General features: G+C 44.5%; 1 protein-coding gene and 1 pseudogene across 11 annotated transcripts in view; one reads left to right on the top strand and one right to left on the bottom strand.

Annotated features, from left to right (window-relative positions):
• Positions 1–24256, top strand: part of SPECC1 (sperm antigen with calponin homology and coiled-coil domains 1) — a 256463-nt gene that overhangs the window by 116277 nt on the left and 115930 nt on the right. For 2 of the 10 annotated variants that reach the window (XM_081116001.1, XM_081115998.1), the window contains exon 1: positions 835–1069. The exons of the other annotated variants lie outside the window; for them this stretch is intronic. In XM_081116001.1, the coding sequence (XP_080972127.1) occupies positions 1030–1069 (40 nt within the window). In that variant the 5' untranslated portion in view covers positions 835–1029. Of the gene's footprint in view, positions 1–834; positions 1070–24256 lie in introns of those variants that run through there. 10 annotated transcript variants of the gene reach the window in all.
• Positions 19377–20566, bottom strand: LOC308568757 (S-formylglutathione hydrolase pseudogene; annotated as a pseudogene). The gene is made up of 2 exons: positions 20233–20566; positions 19377–20007 (listed from the first exon to the last, which is right to left on the bottom strand). The product of its transcript is annotated as an S-formylglutathione hydrolase pseudogene (transcript).

Here is a 24256-nt window from a genome sequence, read left to right as displayed (position 1 = left end):
GAGAGACCAGGAAAGGGGACTGAGAAGAGGCGACTAGGGATGTAGGAGAGCACGCTGTTCTAGAAGCCAAGAGAATAAACTCTTGAGGAGTTGAGAGTGATAAGTGATGGCTAAGATGTTGACGGGAAGATGAGAACTGAGAATGGACCACAGTGTTCAAGTGATGCAGGAGATAGAAGCAGCCATTCCACTCATGATTTTATTTATTAAATGTTTTTCACAGCAAGATTGAGTTCTCTGCTTTTACTGTAAGATTAACTGTGAAAGTTGTTCAGGGTAATTTCCTTAAGTTAGTCGTTTCTGATAGCAGCAGTTACCCCTTGGGATTGGTACGTGTTCTTATTAGCGGTGCATTCATCTTGGACAGTGCCCGTCTTTGTTAGAGCGTTATTTTTCCTGACCTCCTCAAGAGTTCCCTCACTCACTCACTCACTCACTCACTCACTCACTCACTCACTCACTCACTCACCCCCCCCCCCCAGCGCCTGTCCTGCCCCGCCTCGGGTGTGTCTCCTCCTCATGGATCTAGGCTGTCACGCGCGCGCTTGGGAGTTTGCCTTTCGGGTGGCTCTGGCTCATGCCCGCAGCGGCATCTCCCAGCGGTGCCCAGCTGCAGTTCCCCGCGCCCGCCCCTAGAGGCCTGAAGTCCGGCTGTGCGTGGGAGGGGCTTGGGCGCTCCAGAGCGATATGCAGATGAGGTGGGCGGGGACATGCAGACGAGGTGGGCGGGTCGCGCCCGGCGGCGCTGTGGACCGAGGTGGGCGGGCGGTATGCAGATGAGGTGGGCGGGTCGCGCCCGGCGGCGCTGTGGACCGAGGTGGGCGGGCGGTATGCAGATGAGGGGGCGGGCCCGCGCGGCGGGGAGCCGCTCGGCGCGCGGCGGGGAGAACGGGAAGGCGCCGGCCCTTTCTTTGACTGGAGCGGACCCGCCGGACGCGGCCGCCTCGCCAGCGGGAGCCGGCGCGAGCCGCCGCGCGGTGGACACGGCGTCCGAGGCCGGCCAGCCGGCCGCTGCCGAGTCGGCCGAGCATGGGCAACCACTTGGGGCGGCCTGAGGATCCCGAGCCAGGTCTGTGCGGTCGGCGGGGGTCGCGCCGCGCCCCCTCCCCAGCCGGCGCCCTTCCCCCACCCGCTCCCGCCGGCGGCCGCCTCGCAGCCCGCGGGCGCCCAGGGGCCGAGCGGAAGGTGAAGCTCCCGGGATGTGATTCTTGCCTTTGGAATGCGCTGATGGGATTGTGAAATTACCTGTGCCTGCTCCGCGAGGAGGAAATGCCACTCACTGTGAACACGTACCCGGGAGCCCGGGGTCCGCCGGCCCTGAGTGGGCGGGAGGGAGCCTGGCTGGGTGGCCCGAGCCGCAGGCCGGCGGAGCGGGCGGGTGGCGGGGCGTCTTCCGTGCCCTGGGTGGTGGGCTCGGTCTCCGCCTGCCCCGCACTGGGTGGTGGGCTCGGTCTCCGCCTGCCGTGCACTGGGTGGTGGGCTCGGTCTCCGCCTGCCGCCTACACCGAGGCCCCTGTACGGGGGAGGCGGTCCTTGCAGACTTTGCGAGGAAAAGTGTGACTTGGCGTCGCTTTCTGGTTTCTTGTCCACTCCGCTGTGCATCGTTTGCATGTCGCCCACTTTCTGGAGTCCCGTGGAAGGCGCTGACCCGTCAGCAGATCTGTTACTCGCGGTCAGACCGCGCCCGGGTGCCGCTCACAGCCGCGCCTGCCCGGACCCCAGGGCGCCGGCCGGCCGGCCTCCCCGCAGAGGCGCGCGCGGGAGAGGGCGCTGGGCTGCGGGCTTCGCCCGGCCGCGCGGATGCCGACGCCGATGCCCGCCGCGGCGCTGCGTTTGGGGACAAAGCCGAGCATTTATGCACTGCCGCACGAGACAAGTGGGATTTGATCTAGCCTCAAAAGCCTCGCCTTGGCTGGCTGGGGAGAGGTGGTCGGCCTAGGGCTTGGAGTCCTGGCTGGCAGGTGACAGGTGTGTGTTCTCCGTGACGGGGCCGGAAGTCTAAAGAAAGGTTTCACGGGGGTGACTTTTAGATTTGCGCTTGAGTGAGGAAATGAGGCTCTGAGAGGTGGAGCAGTTAGTCCAAGGGACTTACTCCTTGAAGCGGGAGCAGTTTTCTAGTGAAGACCTTGGTCGTGCCTCAGGTCCCCGCTCCCGTCCCCGAGCGGCCGTCCTGGCGGGGAGGCCGGGCAGGCGCAGGACCTGCCGCGGGGCTGCGGGCCGAGGTGCGCCCTGGCGGTTGGTACACCGGACAGTGCAACACCGGGATCAGAAGCTGCCCGCCCCACGGGATACTGTGAAGAAAAGTTTTACAGAGGGGGCCACAGCCTAGATTCCATAGGGGTTACTCTCGGAAGTACGCAGCACTTACCCAAACTTCTTTGGGCATAATAACCAGTATTTGCAAAATAATGTCTTTGTCATGAACAGCCTTGTGATAAACTGTTAGGTAAAAAGGATCTGTAACGTTTTAAAAACACCTCTCACTAGTATGCAACTGCCCAGGTACTGTGAAAACCCCTGTGTGTTATTTCCTTTGTGTCAGAATTGTGGAGAGACTGTCCCCTTGTTAGAGCTTTGAGAACCACTTGGGTGCTTGTGTTCTGATTTCTAAGGGACCATGTTTTTTAAAGCACTCTAATGGATAGGACATGGAAAGGAGACTTATGCCAGTGGCTTATTTTATTGCATCTTTCAAAGAGTGCATATCATTTCAGAATGGGAACAGTCTGATATGCTGCAAATAAGATTAGAAAAATCTTAGGAAAGACTTTAAGTGCTGGACTATAGTTGGCTGAAAGTGTGGGTATCATTTTAACTGGTCTCTTAATGCTGTGATGAAGTGCTACAGTGCATCAGTGAGATCCCGGAAGTTAGAGCTTTGTTAAAGATTAACAGGTCTTCAGTCTGCTCTGCTGTGGGGGCTGGAATGAGGCAGTTGTGCTTTGGACTGGAATCAGGACAAGTGCTTCAGTGGGTCATCAGAGCAAGGGACCCAAAGATGAGTGGTGCAGGTACAGGGTAAGTTGAGGGAGGCCCGATGAGGCAGGAACAACACCCAAGTTTGATTTTTACAGTTTCTGTATTGTGTTGGTTTTGTTCTTTGAGACACCCGTAAACAGAATTAGGAATAAATGAGGTTTATTGGAGAGTAATATCTGAGAAAGAAGAAAGGAAAGCTTTAGACCATGATGCAGACCCAACACTTAAGAAAGGAAAGCAGGGAGGCAGCAGGCTTGGGTGGGGAGGTCCTCAGAACAGACCACCGTTAGAGGAGTCTCAGGTCGGGCGGAAATGGCCAGTCCTAGTCCTCTTGCTGTGGTTGGTTGCAGATGGAGGCTGCCTGGGAAGAATGGGCCTTCAGCTCAAAAGCCAAGTTGAGTCCTAGGATCCTGGTGACACTAACGGCTGTCAGCTAACTCAGTCCTTGCAGCTGAATGCCAAGTTATGTCTTGAATAGAGATCCAAGTGGCACACCTCATGGCTGGCTTCCCCAGGACCTCAGTTGCTTGGGCAGGAGTGGTGGCGGTCTATTTAAAGGGTAAATGAGGTAAAATCCTCATCTTAAACCTCCCCTCCCCCCTTCGCTTAAAACAGTCGGAACTGCCCAGTCTCTTCAGGTGGACGCTCCCCATCCCCTCGGGGGCACACCTGAGGCAGAAGGCAGGTGTTCAGCTGCTGCCTCTTTTCTAGCCCTGGTATTGGCTGTGGTAGCAGCAAGATTCCTTTTTGGTGGTGTTTGCGATCCTCTGAGTTGTGTCATTGTAACTTACTGTGGTGTTGAACAATGGACAAGAGAAATACGAAAACTTGCATGAATGAGGGCAGCTAGAGTCAGAACATGTTGATGACCACGTCTCTTGCTTAGAAGGTCCCAGTTAACTCCTTCAGTTTCCAACCAGTTTGTCGGTGTTTGCATTGTCAGAGAGGACTGCTGGGTGTAGTTGTGCAGGTTGTGCACTATTTAAAGGCATCTGGGAACAGGGATGAGTGGGCCCAGTTGGGGTTGTATCAGTTCAGAGGAAAGGGTGCCATTGCACTTTTGCCTTTTTATATTCACACAGAGGTGCCCAGTGTGTTAAAGAGGTCTTGGTAGACAGTGAGCTTAGGAGGCTTTCCCTACCATCACTGCTAGCTGCTGCTTTTATTTTTTTCCACGACCATTGTTTATTATATAGGTGAACCTAGGTAGGCTTATTGGTAGGATTTCTGGGAGCAAGCACAGGCACCAAAAGCTCCAAACTTTTTGGATTCTCAGTGATGGGGATAAGCTACCAGCAGGGGCGGGTCGTACTGGATAAAATGTCTTCGATCTCCTTCTTGGAAGCCTCATCCACATGTTTCTGGTAGTAGGCCACTAGGGCTTTGGAGATGGACTGATGGATTGCATAAATCTGGGCCACATGACCACCACCCTTCACTGGATTTGGATGTCCACCCTGGCAAATCACTCCTTCCCCAGAAGCAGAACAGGTTCCACTGACTTGTATTGCAGTGTGGGCGGCTGGATCATCTCCAGGGGCTGCCCATTCACCTTGATGAGGCCATTGCCCCATTTGCCATGTGCCACAGCTCTGGCCATCTTGCATCAGAAGACCTACAGGCGCTGCAGAAGACCCTTGGATGTCATGGCTGCGAGCATGCACAAGAGATCCTCACCATGTGGCCCTGACAGTGGAAAAGCTCACTACTAGCTTCTTACTATTTGCTTTAAATTTGCATGTATGTGTTTAAACAGTGAATTCAAGTGATATGAAACAAAAGTAAAAGCTTCTTCCCATACTCCCTCAGGTCCTACTATGTATTTGCCATAGTTCATGCTAATTGTGGTTAAAGAGGAATCCCAAAATAGTCATGAAAAGTTCATTTAGCACTGGCAGGTGTTGCTCAGTGGTTAGTGCGTACCTCATCCCCCACCCCACCCCACAAGTTCAATTCCCAGTCAGAGGCACATAACCTGGGTTGCAGGTTTGATCCATAGCCCCTGTCAGAGCACATGGGGGAGGCAGCTAATTAATGTGTCTCACATCGATCTCTCCGCCCCCCTCCTTCTCGCCCCCTCTCACCCTCATCCCCCTCCTTCCTTTCCTCTCTCTCTAAAAATCAATGGAAAAATATCCTCAGGTGAGTAACTAAAAAAAAAAAAAAAAAGTTGATTTATTGCCCTGGCTGGGTGGCTTAGTTGGTTGGAGCATCGTCATGTGCACCAAAAGGTTGCAGGTTCAGTTCCCAGTTAGGACACATACCTAGGTTGTAGGTTTGATCCCCAATCAGGGCAAGTATGGGAGGCAACCGATTAATGTACTTCTCTCACACTGATGTCTCTGTCTCTCTCTCCCCTTCTCCTCTCTCTCTCAAATCAAGAAAAATATCCTTGTGTGAGGATTTAAAAAAAAACAAACAGTTGATTTCTTCCTCATGTCAAAGCCTGGGTGGCAGCCTAGGTAGTTGTAGGTGTTAGAGCCTGAGGCTGGTGAACATTGGTCTTCAATGCCTGGCTTCCAGCTTGTACTGGATCTGCCAGCCGTCAGGAAAAGAGAACAAGTTTGTGGGGTATCCTGTAGGTTTTAGGGGCCTGGCCTAGAAGTTGTGCAAATAGTTTCCGCCCACATTCCACTGGCCAGGCCGTCATATAGCCCCACCTGGATGCTAAGGGGTTAGACAATGTCTCTGTGGAGTGCCAAGCAGAGGAGAGCAGCAGTCTTTTTCCAGACATGATGACTACCCTCAACCACATTTGTGGCAGTATTTTATTACAAAGTTTCAATCAGAAAAATTGAAAGGCTAATATAGGAAACACCCACATACCCACCACCTAGATTCAGCAATTAACATTTCGCTCTATTCGCTTTATTCAGAGATCTGTCCACCTGTTTTTCCCTCTCTCCATCCATCAGTCCATCTTACTTTTTTATGCCTTTCAAAGAAATGGTGGCTATCTCTATAATTCTACACCATATGCTATATCTGTACTGTTTCTTGACTTACTGACTTTCAAGGCTATCTACTAATCCTTACTCTGGAAGTTGAGGGATTAAGTGCATTTTTGCTACTATATTCCTGTCCTTGCCCATTTCTACAAGTCATACTTAAATTTTCTAAATTTCTTATTAGTATAGTAAAATGCTAATGGTGCAGCACAGGTGATGGATATGTAATTATTCACTGTAAAATTTTTTCAAGTTTGCTGTATGAAATTTTTATTTAAAAAAACTTAAAAATTCTAAGGAAATCTTCTATTGCTTACCCCCTGTATTTCTTGACTAATCAACTTGCCCAGGTAAGTGAGGATCTGGTGTCCCTAAATTTCTTCTGCCTTTTCCCCAGCATGCTCTGTACCCTATTCCTGGTCTGCCCCTCAACCTTTTACATGGCCGGAACATTTTGTTCTGTAATTAGTATTATTAAGTCTTCTGTGCATTGTTTATAGGTTGATTTTAAAAGTTGAAAAACAACCAACATTTAAAGTATTAGGATTCCATAGGTATTATTTACTGAAAAACCAGGTAGTGCATTGAGGTTTACAGAGAAGGAAGTGTAATCTTACATTGCCTAACTTGTGATTAGCAACAGATGATGTTACTTTAAAAGAAAAATAGAAGGAGTAAGGGGATTGGAAAGGAGTTGGTGCAAGTATTATAATTATTTACTTTTCAAATTACCCTAACATGCTTTTATCCTATTATCCAGCTTCTCGATATTATAGATTGTTACAGAGAATTATTTTCTTTTTGAAGACAAAGCACGGTGGTTAAGAGTTTGGGCTTTGGAACCAGACTGCCTGTTCATAATCTTAGTTTTCTCACTTTGTAGCTCTGAGACTTTGGCAAGTGGTTTAAGTGCTTTGTGCCTCAGTTTCTCCACCTAGAAAAGGGGATGGTAACGTACCTCATAAGGGTTGTTAAGGCGATTAATAGGTTAAAAGAGGTGAGGGGTTAGGACGGGCTCACGTAGGGCCGTAGTTCTTACTGTTCCCAGCCTTCCTTCTGACTTCATGTGTTAGTTTGGACTTGGTTGCCTTGCGGTCCTGTCTCCTTCAGGTTAGCCCTCTCCTTCTTGGGTCCCTGGTCAGGGCACATACAAGAAGCAACCAGTGGCGCAGAAGTAAGTGGAACAAGTTGATGTTTCTCTCTCTCCCTTACTCTCTCTAAACTCAATCAATAAAAAAATTTTTAAAAATGGTAACTGTCTGTTTCACTTTCTGTTATCACCTAGCACATTGTCTGACACATGGTTGGTTGGCACTTAGCAAATGTTTGTTGAATGAATGATTATATGAATAAGCAAAAAAGAAAATAATGCTAGAATTTTAAAAATCTAAGAGTAAGTTCTTTGTTAAAACTTTGAAGTAGATAAGTCAGACAGATTAAGAAAAAAAGATAACAAAATACGCATAATTAGCAATGCAAGAATATATAATCAGAGAAGATTTTCAAAAAGGACAAAAAATAGAAAATTTTGATGAAATTGAAATTTTCTTGGAAAACAAAACTTCTAAAATCAGTTCATGAAGAAATGAAACACTTGGACAGAAAAATAATCTTAGAAGACATCACAGAGTGACTGAGAAAATAGGTCTGGAAATAATTCTGAACTCAGATGATTTTATACGTAAAGTTTTTCAAATATAAGGAAAATATAACTTTTACGCCATTTACTGTCATCCAATGCATTATTTTCCAAAGATTACTATATGACAGAAGGTACAGGTAATGCTTTAAGGTATATCAGAGGACTATTTCTTACTTTAATAATTTAAAATGTGTTAGAAAAATTGTAACTAGTACATTGAATCTGTCTTTGTTTGGGACAAGATTAGGTTAAAAAAAAAGTAACTCAATATTGAGCTTATGCAGAAAAATATTTAATATATATAAGACAGGTAAATGCAAATATAGCCAAAATTGTGAAGGTGATACTCAAGAGAAACTTAAAAAATATTTTGAAGTACAGAAAAGATGGAAAGCATTCCAATTTAACAAAAGAAGTACTAATGCTATTAAACTAGTTCATTCCAAAAGCACAATATTATATAATTAATTTAAAGTGTGTTAGACATCAATAAATTTAAAGACAAAAATTTTATCTTATTGTGTGTCAACGCATTTAATAAAATTTAATGTTTACCTTATAAACATTTAAACTTTTTAAAAAATATATGTTTTTATTGATTTTAGGGAGGAAGAGAGAGAAACATCAATCTAAGAGAGAAACACTGATCAGCTGCCTCCTGCATGGCCCCTACTGGGGATTAATCCCGCAATCTGGGCATGTGCCCTGACCTGACCAGGAGTTGAACTGGTGACCTTTTGGTGCTTGGGACAACGCCCAACCAACTGAGCCACACCTGCCACGGCTCCCTCATAAAGATTTAATAGGAATGAATGTACCCTTTCTTAAGATAATAAATAAAATGGCCTGATAGCCTCACACACCATGCTTAATAGGAAACTAAAAACATTCCTATAAAGGTCAGGAAAAAAAATGACAGTGCCCATATAGGGCATTGTTTTCAGATAGACTAATCAAAACAATAAGGTTAAGAAAAAAGTTTTTAAAAAATGAGGGAAATTAGCATTATTTGTAAGTACTGTAATTCTCTTGTTAGACTAGCCAAGATGAACAACTGAATAACTATTAGAAACAATGAGAATTCAGTAAGGCAACCAGCTTGGGAATGTATATGTATGCATGTTGTTTGCATACAGATGTATGTATAACAGTAGCTTTCTTTATGTTAGTAATAAGCATATATGATGGTTTTCTAAAAGGTCACATTCACAGTATGAGCAAAGTCCATAAAACCTGGGGGAGAAATCAGGAATGTGTAAGGCGTCTGAGAGAGACTCAGCTCTACTCAGAGGGTAGATTTGAGTGGCGATGACATAGATGTCCTCTGTTATGTGGAGGACTGTTCTTCATATGTTGTAGGTTTTTAAAATCAGAAATAGTTGCTAAATTTTGTCAGATGCCTTTTGGGCATCTACCCTGATGTTACAATTTTTCTTTTTAAACATAAAGATTTGATGGACTTGACATTTTTCACTTCATAATGAAATTTTAAGTCAGGTTTTTCTGAATTCCCCATTTGGAATTTTTTTTTAAATATGAAAGGTGTGAACTAGCAGCGTAAGTTTTTATTGGTTGCTTTTAAAAATTTTTTTTCCTGGTTGTTTCTGCTGTATATGTAAAAAGGGGTGTGTGTACAAGGTTAGTTTTATAGTCACTGCTAACTGACATTCTGTGACTTTGTTTTTATTTTTTATATTTTTGCAATTTAAAACTTCTGAATTGTTTATTTCTGGATTTTTTTTCATAGCTCCTTTCTGTGTACTTAGTCACTCTTTAGCTTATTGCTCTGCATTCATAGTTTTTTAAATTCATTTCAAAGACACAAGCCAGTATCTTCAACAGAAGTCTCCTTGACTTCATCATCTACCTTCATGAGGTACATTTTCTATTTTTAAAATGTTTTTATTTTTTAACTTAAGTGCACATACAATATTCTATTAGTTTCAGGTGTACAACATAATGATTAGACATTTATATCACTCTAATAAATTTAGTACCCATCTGACACCATACATAGTTTTACAGTATCATTGACTGTATTCCCCATGCTGTGCTTTACATCCCCGTGTCGGTGCTGTAACTATCAATGTGTATTTCTTAATCCCTTCCCCTTTTTTACTCCTCTCCTAACCCTCCTCCCATCTGGCAACTGTCAAAATGTTCTCTGTATATCTATGAGTTGTTTCTGTTTTGTTTATTTTGTGTGTGTTTTTAGATTCACATGTAAGGGAAATTATATGGCATTTGTCTTCTTCCATCTGACTTATTTTGCTCAGTACAATACCTTCTACGTCCATGTATGTTGTTGCATATGGCAAGATTTCATTCTTTTTTATGTCCAAGGCATATTCTATCTTATATTTGAACCACTTCTTTTTTATCTATGCCTCCTGCACACCCTCCACTGGGAATCAGGCCCAAAACCTGGGCATGTGCCCTAACCGGGAATCGAACCACTATCTCCTGAATCATAGGCCAATGCTCAACCACTGAGCCATGCCAGCTGGACCACCTTATGTCTTTTGACTGGAGCATTTAACCTATTTACATTTAAAGTATTTGTTCATAGATATGTAGTTATTGCCACTTTATTTGTATTTTTTATCTTTTTTTTCCTTCTTACTCTTCTTGAAGAAGTCCCTTTGACATTTCTTGTAATACGTGTTCGGTAATGACGAAGTCCTTTAGCTTTTTCTTGTATGGGAAGCTCTTTATCTGTCCTTTGATTCTAAATAATAGCTTCGCTGTGTAATCTTGTATGTTCTTGCTTTTCATCACTTTGAATATTTTGTGCCAGTCCCCTCTGTCCTATAAAGTTTCTGTTGAAAAATCAGCTGACAGTCTTATGGGAGCTTCTGTGTAGGTAACTACCTGCTTTTCTCTTGTTGCCTTTAAGGTTCTTCTCTCTTTGTCTTTTTAACCTTTGGCATTTTATTGGGTGTGGGTCTTTTTGGGTTTATCTTGTTTTGTACTCTTTGTGCTTCCTGGGCTTGTATGTCTAATTCCTTTAACAGGCTGGGCAAGTTTTCTGTCATTATTACTTCAAATAGGTTTTTAATTCCTCGCTTTCTCTCATCTCCTGGTGTGAACGTTGGTACACTCTATGCTGTCCAAGAGACCCCTTAAATTATCCTCGTGTTTTTTTTAAAGTTCTTTTTGCTGTTCTGATTGGGTGTTTTCTGCTACTTTATGTTCCAAATTACTGATTTGATCTTCTGCTTCATCTAATCTACTGTTGATTCCTCTAATGTATTCTTCATTTCAGTTATTGTATTCTTCATTTCTGCCTGGTTCTTTTTATGGTTTCCATGTCCTGTTTTATGCTGTTGAAATTCTCACTAAGTTCCTTCAGCATCCTATAACCATTGTTTTGAACTCTGTATCAGGTAGATTGCTTGCCTCCATTTCATTTAGCTCTTTTTCTGGAGATTTCTCCTGTTCTTTCATTAGGGGGCATGTTTCTTTGCCTTCCCATTTTGGCTGCCTCCTGTGTTTGAATCTATGTAGTAGGTAGAGCTGTTATATCACCCTGTCTTGGGAGAGTCGCCTTATGTAATAGGTGTCCTGTTGTGCTCAGTGGCATAGTCTCCCTGGTTACCTGAGCGGGGTGCTCCAAATGTGTCCCTTGAGTGGGTTGTGTGTGCCCTCCTATTGTAGTTAAGCCTTGATTGCTGTTTGGAGTGTGACTTTATATTTTTAAACTTTTATTTTTTTAAAATTTATTTTTATTGTTGAAAGTATTACAGATGTCCCCCTTTTTCCCCCATTGATCTCCTCCACCCTGCATCTGCCCCTCCCCCATGCCTTCAGCACTTGATTGTCTGTGACCATGGGTCATGCATATGTGAATGTAAGTCTATGATTAATCTCTCCCCACCCACTCCCCCACCCCCGCCTTCCCTCTGAGATTCGTCAGACTGTTATTCCATGTTTCTGTGTCATGCTTCAGCTGCTGCCCTTGGGAGCCCAGCCGGCCCTCTCCCACCTCCATACTTCCTACCAGTCTCCACTTTAGGTCCTGGGTTATGAAGGTTCTCTCCAGCTAGTCTTCAGTTGATTATTCAGGATGGTTTTTCTATATTTTAGTTGTAATTCCAGTTTGGTCCTGGGAGAGTGTCAGTGTAGCTTCCACTTAATCTGCCACCATCTTGGAATCTCCTACTTTTAAACTTTTAAACTTTCTAATTCATTGAAGTGTTTTGAGGATGGAGGTGACAGAGGTTTCACCTGTTGAGTGTATGGTCCAAATGTGCATTAGGTATGAGATTTCTAGTCTGTTGAATTCTATTTTACTTTTTAAAAATGTTTATATATGGCTCCCATCAGATGAGACCAGCTTATGTTGTGGAGCCATAAAGGGAGCATGAAAACATGGAGAAGTTTAGAGGTTTCAGTGTATCCTATTGAAGACTTTGCCATTCCATGACAAAGCACTCTGACAGGACAATCCTCCAACTGGACCCAAGCAGTCGGGCATTTTTACCCTTGTCATGCCCTAGTTTGTCTTGCCACCTTCCCACCCAGCCCTCTGGCATCCCGCTTTACTTGAATGTTGTACAAGAGTTGGTTCTTTTCCAGCTGAGTAAGAACCACTTGAGAATCCTTACTGGTCTTACTCATCTCCGTGGCTCCTAACACTCTGCAGAGGCCCTAGCAAAAAGGAGGGTTTTAGTGAATCGATGGCAGCTGTCCCTTGTATTTCCAGGAAATTTTTGAATTCTCGGCATAAAGGAGGCTTGATATTTTAAAATCAGTGTGGTTGGCCAAATATTTAAAATTGAGATAAAAAGATCACTTAATATTATGAACTTCAGAAAAGCTTCTTTCACAGAGTTTTTTCGCATTCCACCTCACTACAAATATAACCTAGACATGCTGGGCCAATGACTCCCCCCAGGGATGGCATAGGGAACAAGACCACTCGCTGTCTCCTTTCATCCCTGTCAGAGGGACTGAACACAGCCCACCATCCCCATTTCCCTCTGCCTCTCACAGCTCGTATCTATTAGTAAATATTCTTACCAGTATCCCCTGCCTCTGCTTATGTTTTTAACCCTTGCTCTGTTACTTCAGAAAAATTGGTTTTTTTCCCTTAACTCTTTATGCCCTAATTTCTAGCTACTTGTTCCAAACTGAACCTAATTATGGAAAAGTGTTAAAGATTAGGGATTATGATAAAACTGGAAAAGTAGTCATAAATTTTGACGTGAAACTATATCCAATGAAGAACTAGTGCCAACAACCCCAAAGCCCTTGAAAATCCCCTTTGTTTTGTCTGCCAGAGAATTCATCTCCTTCCTCTAATTGGTCTTGCTTTTCTCTCTAGCACCAGTAGCCAAAAAAAAAAAAAAAAATCTTGGAAGGTTAAATTATCAGTAGTCTAACCTTCTGATTTATCAACAGATAAACAAAGAGCCTATTCATAGTGGTCATAGAACTGTTATGAAAGTAATGTGTATAGTTTTATTTTGGTCTCCTCTGCTCTCCCTTCAGTCTGAATACAGTACATTGTGCCAGCGTTACATGGAATCATATGATTGCAGAGGGGACCAAAGATATGGCAAAGCTGTCTCTGCAAGGCTGACAAAGGGGCCGTCTGGGGGAGGGTCTGCGTGTGTGTGTTTTGTTTCCATGTGTGTTTGTGTTGCTGTATCCCTGACAGCCTAACCGTTATGACATTCTGCTCTGTACTTTATGCCTTGGTAGGGTTTTCAGTCAGTAATTGTGATTAAGAAAGGAGAGTGAAAATCAAGAGATAACAGTAATTGGATCAGTGATTGCATATTAATGTAAACTGTATATTAAAATAACCTCTTTTTTATGAAAAAATTCTGGTATCCAGAGCCTTCTGCTAACCATTTTGGATACAAAATAGTTCTTAAAGTATTATAACCACCCCCTTTTGTTTACTATTTTCCCGTTACTTAGGTCATCACTATCAATGTCAATTCCGTTACCAGCCTTGACTCTGGGGGTGCCCTGGGGGCTTCTGATGGCTGTGGTCAGACCACACTAGGGTCATATGCTTGTCAGCATTCTGGACTTCCTTCCTTTATCATCTGCTGCCTCTAATCTGTTCCCTCGAGCCTAGAAACCAGTAACTAAAGCTGCCAGAATTGTGTGTAAACCAGAAGTGCTGCTTCTAATAATAAAAGGGTGAAGTTTAGGGCACAGACTTTTAGCTCCTCTGGAGACCTCTTGTTCCTGGTGAATGACAGTTTCTCAGGTAGCTGAATGGCTGCACACTTGCACGCTGATGCTCTGGTCCCCTGCCTTAGCACTCCCTGGAAATGCTCAGACCTCCTCTGTGTCCCTTGAGCCACACCACGCTCCTCCTCCTGCCCTTTGCAGGATGCTCCTCTCACAGAACTTGGCAGTTGATTCCTCTATAGCTTGACCATAAGACCCATTTTGTCCAGGGTGTCTCAGTTAACATCGATTGGGGATAAGTTTATTCCTATTATTTTCACTCTTAAAAGTGCCGCCCTTTGAAAGATAAATTATACCTTCTTCCCACTCATCCTTTCAGGCCTCCTCAGCTCAGAGGTCACTTCCCCAGGTACACCTTTTCCCCACCAGATAGGCTTCCCCTTATCCCCCCAGGGGTAAGGTCCTTTGTTCGCTGGGGCTGTTGAATAACCCCACAGTTTGGCTGGGCTGAGCCAGAGTTGATGAGAAGTAGAGAAAATTAGGTTTCTTTTGGCATGAGGACCCTTGCAGGGCCAGACTGGGCGGGGTGAGGGGAAGGTGAGAAGCGAGGAGAGGAGAGGAGAGAGGAAAGGTGGAAAAGTGCTGTGGACTTGGGTTCATAGGAAGGCTGCTAATGTTCCTGTGCACGTCGTCCCATGAGAAGTTTCCATCTAATCTACCCCCAAAGGCTGTAAGAGTCAGACATGTTTTAGAAATGAGACTGTGTGTAATGAAGGGAACCAATAGAGAGAGACTTCTGGTGAGGCTTAATTATAAGTGCATTACACAAAACAAACAGTTTCATTTTCCCTAGGTGATAGGTTGGAATATTAGACAAAAACTCAGGATTCAGAGACAGACATCCGAGGTTCATTTCTCCCTTTTTGACCTTGATGGGTTTTCATGATGACAAACGGAGTCGAGCTATATCGATGATGTCCCTTCCACCTTTAGAAGTAGAGGATGCTGTCCTATGCTTTGGAGGGGCTAGACTAGGAAGCATTTTGAATTTCTACAGAGGATTGTCTTTTTTCCCCCCAATTGTAGGCCAGAAAAGAAAACTTCCAAATAAGGATGTGTGAGCTACTCTGGGAAACAATAACTAAAATGCAAGTCCAGCCTTTGCCCTGGCATGAGAAGAATGCAGGCTAACTGACCTCAGGGTTTCTGTCTTATTTCATATTTAGGTGAAATGGTTAGCCTTGGCCACTATTTCCAAAGAAGTTTCTCTTCAGACTTTCAAGGTATTTGTGTAATACTGAGGCTATGCATGGTCTTTGAGAGTGTGGTGGCCACTTTTACCCATAAAACTGCCATGCTTAATTGTATGTGTACCAGGAGCAGTGCTTAAAAGCTAAGTTTAGAAAAGTTAAACTAGACTCACCAGTGGTTATGGTGGACATTCAGTAAATACCCCTCTCTACCACTGTCCCACACGTCGGGGGGCCACCCTCACCAGGTCAGCATCTGACCCTGAAGGAGAGGGGCGCTGGTGGTTTGATTCCCTGACGGCAGGACTCATGCTGCCTTCCAGGCTCCAGCTGTTGGGGTTATATCCCAGGATAGGAAATGTATGGTGCAGAGGGAATGAACAGAGCTGAGTGTAGAATTGTGTGTATACCAATTAAATCTTCCAATTATAGGCCAGCGGACAGGACACAAATCGGTAAACCTCATTTGCCTTACTGTGTCTTACAGTGTTTTGAGTGCGCATGCTTTGATGAGGCCTGAGCTCTCCCAGGTCACATTTCCTCCCCTCCCTGTAGTTCTTTGCCTTTCATGGACATTTATTTACCTGTCTGGCTCTGTAGGTATTTGAGTTGTGACCTCTGATTTTAAAAAGTAAGACTAATTAAAACTAAGACTAAATTACAATAAGTATTATTTTAAGATTAGGTGAATTAATTACATGAATATGCTACATATATGAGTTGAGGTTATAACAGATTGTCCTGGTTGCTTCCAGGGAAATAGGCCTTGATACAGAGATTGGGGTGCAGAGAGCTGGGGGTGCCCGCGGAGCAGTACCTTTGCTGGTGCAGGCAGTGCCCGCGGACGTGAAATAGGATGCAGCAGCTCTCAATCTGTCCCGGGGGAGCTTGAACTAGGCTGGTCCCCACGGTTTTCCCACATGGAGTCCAGGTGGTCGGACCTTTGTGCCTCCGCCCATCAGCCATGGCAGGGTTTCAGAGGAGAATCTTTTTCTGGCTTTCCCCATCAGTCTTCCATTTTCCTTTATGAATTCTGCCCCGAATTGGCCTTCTGATACCCTGAAAGCAAATAAACATTCACCCAGTATTTTCTTCCTTAAAAAGTTCACTCTCAGGGAGTTGGCTCCATGGCCTGCACCTGACTGGCTGACTCAGGTCAGCACCAGGCCTTATTCCCACTCCTTCAATCCTTGCTGCCACCCTGGTCGGGGCCTGTTTCCCCAGGACACCTGGCTGGGACCTCATGGCCACCTCCTTTGTGCCTATAGCAGGGTGGGAGGGGAGGCTAGGTCACTGCTTGCCCTGCAGAGTGGACGGTGAGAGTTAGAGGCCTTGTGATGTTATGATATATGTGAAACATATATGTGCTCCCCAGTTCCTGGCACAGCTCATAAAACCCTTGGAATTTCTGAGTGATAGGGTAAGAGGAGCGTCTTTTGTTACTCATAATAAGCCTCTTTCAACCATACTTGAGTTTATGCACTTGGAGAATGGGGGGCTGGTTGCCAGAGAAACCAACCAAGTGATTAGAGGGTTGGAACCCTCAGCCCCATCCCTGACCTCTGGTGGAAGGGAGGGGGTTTGGATATTGAGTTAGTTTAACCACCAGTGAGTCAGTGATTTAATCAAGCATGCCTACATAATGCCGCTTTCATAAAAATTATAAACAGTGGGATTTGGATAGCTTTCAGGTTGCTGAGCACATCAGGATGCTGGCCGGACTGGGGGCGGAGGGGCATACCTGGAGAGGGCATGGAAGCTCCATGCTACCTCCCTTACCTTGCCCTATGCATCTCTGTCCATCTGGCTGTTCCTAGGTTGTTTCCTTAACCGATAATCTAGTAAGTAAACTGTTTCCTGACTTCTGTGAGCTGTTATAACAAATTATCAAACCTGAGGCAGAGGTTGTGCAACCCCCCCCCCCAAATTTATAGTTGATTGGCCAGAAGTACAGATGACAACCTGGGGCTTGTGACTAGCACCTGAAGTGGGGAAGTCTTGTGGACTGAGACCTTAACTGACCTTAACTCAGGGTGGTCAGTAGTGTCAAAATGGAATATAGGACACCCAGCTGGTATATCCAGAGAGTTGGAGAATTGGTCAGTGTGGGGAAACCCACACACTTGGAGTCAGAAGTTGGTGTGAGTACAGTGGAGAAACAGTTTATTTTTTAGGCCTCTTGAAGGTCTTGGGCCTCCCCTGCGGTCTGCTCAGCTCTGGCAGAAGGGCCCTGGCCAGCTGTTGGTGAGGTGCTATTTCCAGAGTGAATTTTCTAGTGCGACTTGTTCACTGGGTGTAGCACCTCTGGTCTGGAGCCCCATGGAGAGGAGGGTTGAGCCCTCAGACAGGACCTAGGCATCCCTGGTTCTTGCCTTTAAAACCATCATCAAATTGTCAAATCCCCTCACCTCTTTCCCCTCGTCAGAGAACGTCTTCTCTAAGTCAGCCTGGTTCTTGGAGTTCAGACATTTGGTAATAAGTCTAAGTGCAAATCCCTCTTCATTAATTTTGCCTGGTAATTGGTGATCCCTTTTAAGTCTTTAAACCCATTTCTTTACCTCAGATTAAGTTTCCCCCATTGCTTTCTTCTTACCATCTGGCTTTCCCATCAAACTTATGTTGGAGCCCCGGCCGGTTTGGCTCACTGGTTGGAGCGTCGGCCCTCGGACCAAAGGGTCCCGGGTTCAGTTCCAGCCAAGGGCACACACTTGGTCACAGGCTCCAAACCCATGGGGTGTGTGCGGGAGGCAACTAGTTGATGTGTCTCTCCCACATCAGTGTCTCTCTCTGCCTCCCCCTCCCACTCTCTAAAAAGCAATGGAAAAAATGTGCTTGGGCGAGGGTTAAAAACAAAAAACTTATATTGGATCTTTTCATTCTTTCTCCATGTCTCTTAAAAAAACAATAATATTTATCATCACATTATCGTTTTTCTCAGAATTCTGAGTGAATTTCCTCAGTTGGTCTAACTCGCTGACTGGATTTTCTATGGTGTCCAGTATTGCTTGGTTGTCGGTATTTTGCATGTGAAAGCAATCTTTGCTGAGCCAAGTTTCCCCTGTTGAGATAGATGTTTTCCTTTCAAACCTTATTGAAAATATGGGTGGAGGCTTTCTGAAGATCTGTCACACACTGGCCTTGCTGAGTGAGCTGGGGACCACGGCTGATTCGCTCCTGGGAGTTTAGTGCTGCTGCGGCCTTGGTCCCCCAGCTCATCCCACCAGCATCCCTGACCAGAAGGAAGGAGCACCGCTGGAGCTGTGGGCAGGCGCTGGGGCTGCTCCCGCCGCTGGAGCTCAGGTCCCTTGCAGGGCGCAGCCTCTGGGCCGGCCTCCGCGGGTAGGGGTGGGAGCGCGTGTTGGATGCTCAGGAAGGGTAGGCTCCAGGGAGCATTCCACAGCCTTTTAGCTTCCCCTTCCGCATCATGCCACAGGGTTTGAATCCAGATGTGGATCAGACTACACAGAAAAGAGAACCACAGAACACGGCACATTGAATAGAGGATATTCCCTTCGTAAATTCAGCCCGGTTTAAACAATGCTTAGTCCCCTTGGCTTATGTAACTGTCCAAATTCTTGCAGATTCCTCGGGCTATACATTTTTTCTTCTTAACATGTAACAGCATGAGCCCTGGAGCAGAATTCCTGCAGTCTTATCCTGACTCCCTACTTATTGGCTGTGGGATTGTGAGCTGGTTTCTTAATTTCTTGCTTTGTTTCTCTCCGTAAAGTAGGGATAGTAGCACTTCCTTAAAGGAGTTCTCAGAACAATGCCTGGAAGGTAATAAGTGTCAAAAAATATTAATAAATGTTAACAAATAAATCAGTAATAACTGTTAATTAACTCCTTTTTCTTTCCCGCCTGCCTCCCATTTCCCCACCTTTCAGTCATTTTCAGTGATTTTCAGTGAAGTGGTGACCCACAGTTCACCTCCCCCGCCCTCACCTGGTGCCAGCCCCAGGTGCTCTTGGTATAGTCCGGAGTTCGGGATGTGCCCTATTACTGCTGTAACAAATTCCCACAAACTTCCTGGCCGTGCGGAGACACAGAGTTCTTATCTGACAGTTCTAAAGGTTAAAGGTCAAGGTGTTGGCAGGGCTGCGTTCCTTCTGGCGACTTCAGGGTGAATCCGCCTCCTTGCCTTTTCCAGCTTCTAAAGGCCACCAGCATTTTCTTTCCCTCTGCCTTCGAGTTTATCTCTGCAGCCCCTGGTTCTATCACCATGTCTCCTTTTTCTTTTCTTTCTTTTTTTTCCTGGTTTCATATATTTCTTCAGAAGGTGATTCAGCTATAGAATGAAGCATTTTTAGTATTATGAAATATGGTGTTTTGAAATCTTTTTTTCCCCTGCAATTCTGTTTAGTACAATTTTTATAATCCTGAAGAGATTCTCTTATCTGAAGTTTTTCAAGCACTCAGGTATTTTGGATGATGTCTGATGTGATCAGTGAAGAAGGTTGCAGTGAAGGTTGCAGTGAAGGTTGTATAAGCCTCTTGTAAAAAACCAACAGCGGTTTTCTTTTCTGTACAGGCATCTGTGCGGTATCAGGTAGTAACTGTCCATCGGAAAGAAACTGGTCATCTTTTCCTTGATCAGTTAGTATGTGCAGCTGGGACCCTGGATGGGCCTTCAGAGATGTGTAGCAACATAAGCCTTCCATGTACTCCTGCCCTTTCCCTAACATCCACTAATGGCTTTTTTGTCCCAAGGACAGAACACTGGATTGCAAATTGGAGCAAATGCTGACTCAGATTTGTATTTTCTAGGATTCTTTAAAGCAAAGGTCAGAGCTCCATGGTCTCTCATGGAGTGTCCAAAACAGACATCCTTTGGAATTGGCATTGATGAGTTGGGGAAGCTCCTTCATTATGTTATGGAAGAGTATGTTCTGTAGTTGGTTTTCCAAGGATCTTCAGTGGCATCCACATAAAACCCAGCACCAGTGCCAAAGTCCTAGCTCACGCCTTCTCCTTCAATACAGCAGCCATGAGGGCTGGTGTCTGGAGCAATGACCACAAGGCCATGTTCCGAGGCAGCCTGATGATGATATTTTTTTCTTTTCTTTTTTAAAAGTATGTTTTTATTGACTTCAGAGAGAGGAAGGGAGAGGGAGAGAGAGATAGAAACAGCAATGATGGGAGTCATTGATCGGCTGTCTCCTGCACGCCCCCTACTGGGGATTGAGCCGGCAGCCCGGGCATGTGCCCTGACCTGGAATCGAACCCTGACCTCAGTCCATAGGTTGACGCTCAACCACTTAACCATGTCGGCCGGGCAGTGATGAGCAAATTTTGATATAAAATTCTGTTCTGTCACATTAAATCGGGCAGCCAACATAGTGCAGGGCGTTTTCCAGGTTCTGCCTTGGTGGTAAGTAGACAGCAGATTTCATCGTGCAGTTCGACTCAACACTGCCAACCCCAAAGCAGTTGTCGCTGGCATTCTGTTTCAGTGCTCTTCTTTCCTGCCTAACGGCTGCTTGCTTTTTGTATGGGCTGCTTGCTTTTTGTATGCACCAAAGGGTCGATGGCCCTCCAGCTGGGGTGGGGAGAGAGAAGAGGCAGTCAGAACCAGAAGGCGGGGCCTCAGCCTTCATGTCTCACTTTTCTGTCTTTGACCTTCCTACCACCCTCATATAAGACCTTTGTGATTCCTTTGAGCTCACCGGATAATCCAAAGTAATCTCAATTCAAGACCCTTGACTTAATCATACCCGCCAAGACCCTTTGCCGTGCAGTGTTCACAGGTCGCAGGGTTTGGGATCTGGACACCTGCCGGGGGCGTTGTTCAGTCTGCTACGGGGAGGAAAGCATGCAGGAAGCTTTATTGAAGCACCCTCACTCCCACTGGGGCCCTAAGCAAAGAGGTGGAACTTGGACAAGGAAGCAGTATTTTTTCCTGTGGAATTGGGAACGGTTACAAGGAAGAGGGACATCAGCCGAGTTTTGAAGGATGAAGGACCTTTGCTGGGGTGGAAGGGTTTTAGGCAGAGGAAACAGCACTTGCCAGGAAAAGGAGTTGTGAAAGAATCCAGCATATTTAGGGACTCTAAATCTTTGATGCTGCCAGACATTAGGGAGGGATGGTAGGCAGAGAAATGTGTAGTTAAAAACAGAGTGCTGTGATGGGTTTGAAATGTTTTCTTTGAAGAGAAGGAACTAGTGGAGATGTTTTGGTGTTTTTTCTTAAAATATAAATGTTGTGTCTGATTATGTTAGTAATACATGTTAGTTTTACAGAAAATTAAGAAACTAAAGAAATGCACCTGGGAAATAAAAACCGCTCAGAAGTAATAACTCTTGACGTTTCTGTGTGGTGTGATTATGGAGCACGTGTGTGCGCTCATGCACGTGTACTTTTGCACAGTTAAATCATGTGGCATATTCAGATTCAGATCTTGGCTTTTTTATTTAACAGTGTATCATAAGGTTTCTTCATGTCATTAAATATTCCTAATTATTCTTAACATGTTCATAGTATTCTGTTGTATATATTATTGTAATTTATTTATTCCTTCTGTTGGATCCAATATTTTTCTCTGTTTTAAATAATTCTAATAAAGAAATCTGTGTTTAAGTTTCTGAATATATCCTTAGGCTAAATTCCTAGATAGATACTTACTTGGCTAAAATATAAGATTGTAAATCCCATGCTATGTATTTGTGTTTTTCCTAGAAGTATTATAAACTACGTAACGGTGTGTAGGAGAGTGTTGGTCTCACTGCAGCCTGCCAGAGTTATTATGTGCCTAAATAATTATCCTTAATTGGATAGGCAAAAAGGTATTTCACTGTTTTAATTTGTCTCCTGAACTGCATATATTTATTGGTCATTTTCCCTTGTGATGCCTATTCCTGTCTTTTCTTAGTGTTCCATTGGGGTTTTAATGTTGTTATTTATTTTTTTGGTTAGTAGTACTACCAGTTCATTTCTATTATATTGTTGCAGATAATTTCTGCAGGGTTTGTTTTTTTCCTGGTAGTATATTGATTATAATGTTTTCTTAAAATACAGAAGTCTAAAACTTTTATGATGCAGATATGTTTTTTCCATTAGAAAGATTTTTCCCACCCAAAGGTCACATGTTTTGGGATTTCATAATCCATTTTTTAATGTTTAGTTTTTAATTTATTTGGATTGTACTGTGGTATATGATGTAAGAAAATGTATTTAAAACATTCAGCAATTATTCCAGCAGCATTTACTGAGCAAGATTTCTTTTCCTCGCTGATTCGAATTTGCTGTTTTTTATTTTATGTTAGCTACTTATATATTCTTGGATATATTTGCTGTTTTCTATATGCTGCTCCATTGATTACATGATTTTAATTGTTGTAGCTATGTAATATTTTAGTATCTGGTAAATCAGGTTTTCTTCATTGTAACTTTTTTTTACAATTTTTTTTTTTTAATCCTCTCCTGAGGATATTTTTTCCATTGACTTTTAGAGAAAGTGGGGGTTGGGGGGAGAGAAACATCGATGTGAGAGAGACACATCAATTGGTTGCCTCCCGCATGTGCCCCAACTGGGGCCGAGGATTGAACCTGCAACCCAGGTATGTGCCCTTGACCAGGAACTGAACCCGAGATCCTTCGGTCCGAGGGCCAACGCTCAAACCACTGAGCCAAACTTGCCAGGGCCAATTTATTCTTATTTATTCTTGGAGTTACTTTATGTGGTTTCCAAAAAAGTCCAGTGTGAATTTTGGTGAAATTGCATTTCCCAGTATTGAGCCTTTCTTTCAAGGAATGTGATACATATTTTTATTCATTATCTTTTTTATTCTCTAGTAAAATTTAAACTTTCTATAAAGGGAACAATAGGATGATTGGGAAACAGTGGTATCACTGAGAGGGACAGGCACCAGGAAAGTCAGGAGGAGAGTTGAGAGGCAGCATAAAGTACTTACTTTTGGAAATTCTGAGTTTATGCCACAGGCACATCTGAGTGGTTCGTCATCGTCTGTGCAGCCGCTCTGTGTAGTGGGGAAGGTGGCTGTTGGTCAGTGGAGATGTTCTGTATTTTTTTGTAGGCTAAGTAGCCATCCTTGTGCCCTGCAGGATCTTCTTTCTGTAGAAGGCTTCTGTAGCAGTAACGTGTCTACTTACAAGTTTTCTCATTGCTGTTATCTCTGTGGATGGCCCTCGATCTTTCTGGAGACTTTCCTGAGTTTTATTTTCTCAAATGGGTCTCCCTCAGGATGGTACTTTTCAAGATTGTGGGATGAGATTGGCGTCACCCTAATTTTAGCAAAGCTGGTGTACTCTTTGTTGTTCTGTTCATGTTGTTTGTCCTACTGGGTTTGTGGCTTCATCTGTCTGCCCCGCTTTCTTCGTCTCCCACCCCACAAGCTCTATCAGAATGACCTGTCCTCTACTTACTTGTCTGCCTTCCAGACCCAGCTTCACTGTGGCCCTTTCTTGACCACCTCCTCTGACTCTCTGGGCTGGACCCAGTGTCCTTTTGTGCTCCCAAGGCTTCAGATTGACTTTTTCACTCCGTTTATTGCACTGCATTGAAATCATCCCCTGTGTGTCTGTTATGTACATTCCTACATCAGTACAACTTATACCAGTGTGCCTGGCACACATAAAATACTTAGGAAAGGCTTATTAAATGCAAATAATCTGAGTTACACTCATGCCAGGATATAGAGATGGAGAGATTAAACAGGTGGTTGGAAATCTTAGAGCTACAGATTAATATTTGGGAATCATGCACATGGAGTGGCTATTTGAAGCTTTAGAAGCGGATTGTGAAAAGGGGAGCTGAAAAAGAAGAGTAGTCAGTAACTGCTCTGGGTATGTAGATGGTGTAGCTCAGCCCTGGTCCCGTCTTTTGGCCACAGCTATGACAGAATTGATTTTCAGCACAGTAAAAGCCACAGTGTGGCAGGTATAGCAGATTCCTTTCCCCTTCCTGCATTCAGTCCTTGAAGGGGCTCCGGTTCCTGGAGATTCCAGGAGCCCAGAGTGGGGAGGAGCTGGCAGTTGGGAAGGAATGCTTCCCCTCTGTTTGTTCTCAAAGACATGAGATCAGACAGAAATATTCCCCGTGGCTAGGTGGAAAGGTCTCACTATACCAGTGCATTCACTGCTGGCTTTTAGAATGAAAACTTCCATGTTATTCTCTGCCTGATGATCTGCCAGTGCCCAAGAAGTGTTGATATGCTTGGGTGCCAAGGGCCAAACCCATATTTAGCAAAGAAAAAGTGTGATACACGTTAAGGGGGATTTAATAACTTGAGATAGAGAGCTCAGGCTGAACACACAGAACAAGCATAAC

The sequence above is a fragment of the Miniopterus schreibersii genome (genome assembly GCF_964146895.1).
Source record: "Miniopterus schreibersii genome assembly, chromosome: 16".
Lineage (NCBI taxonomy): Eukaryota > Metazoa > Chordata > Mammalia > Chiroptera > Miniopteridae > Miniopterus > Miniopterus schreibersii.
This window is presented reverse-complemented; position numbering and strand designations above follow the sequence as displayed.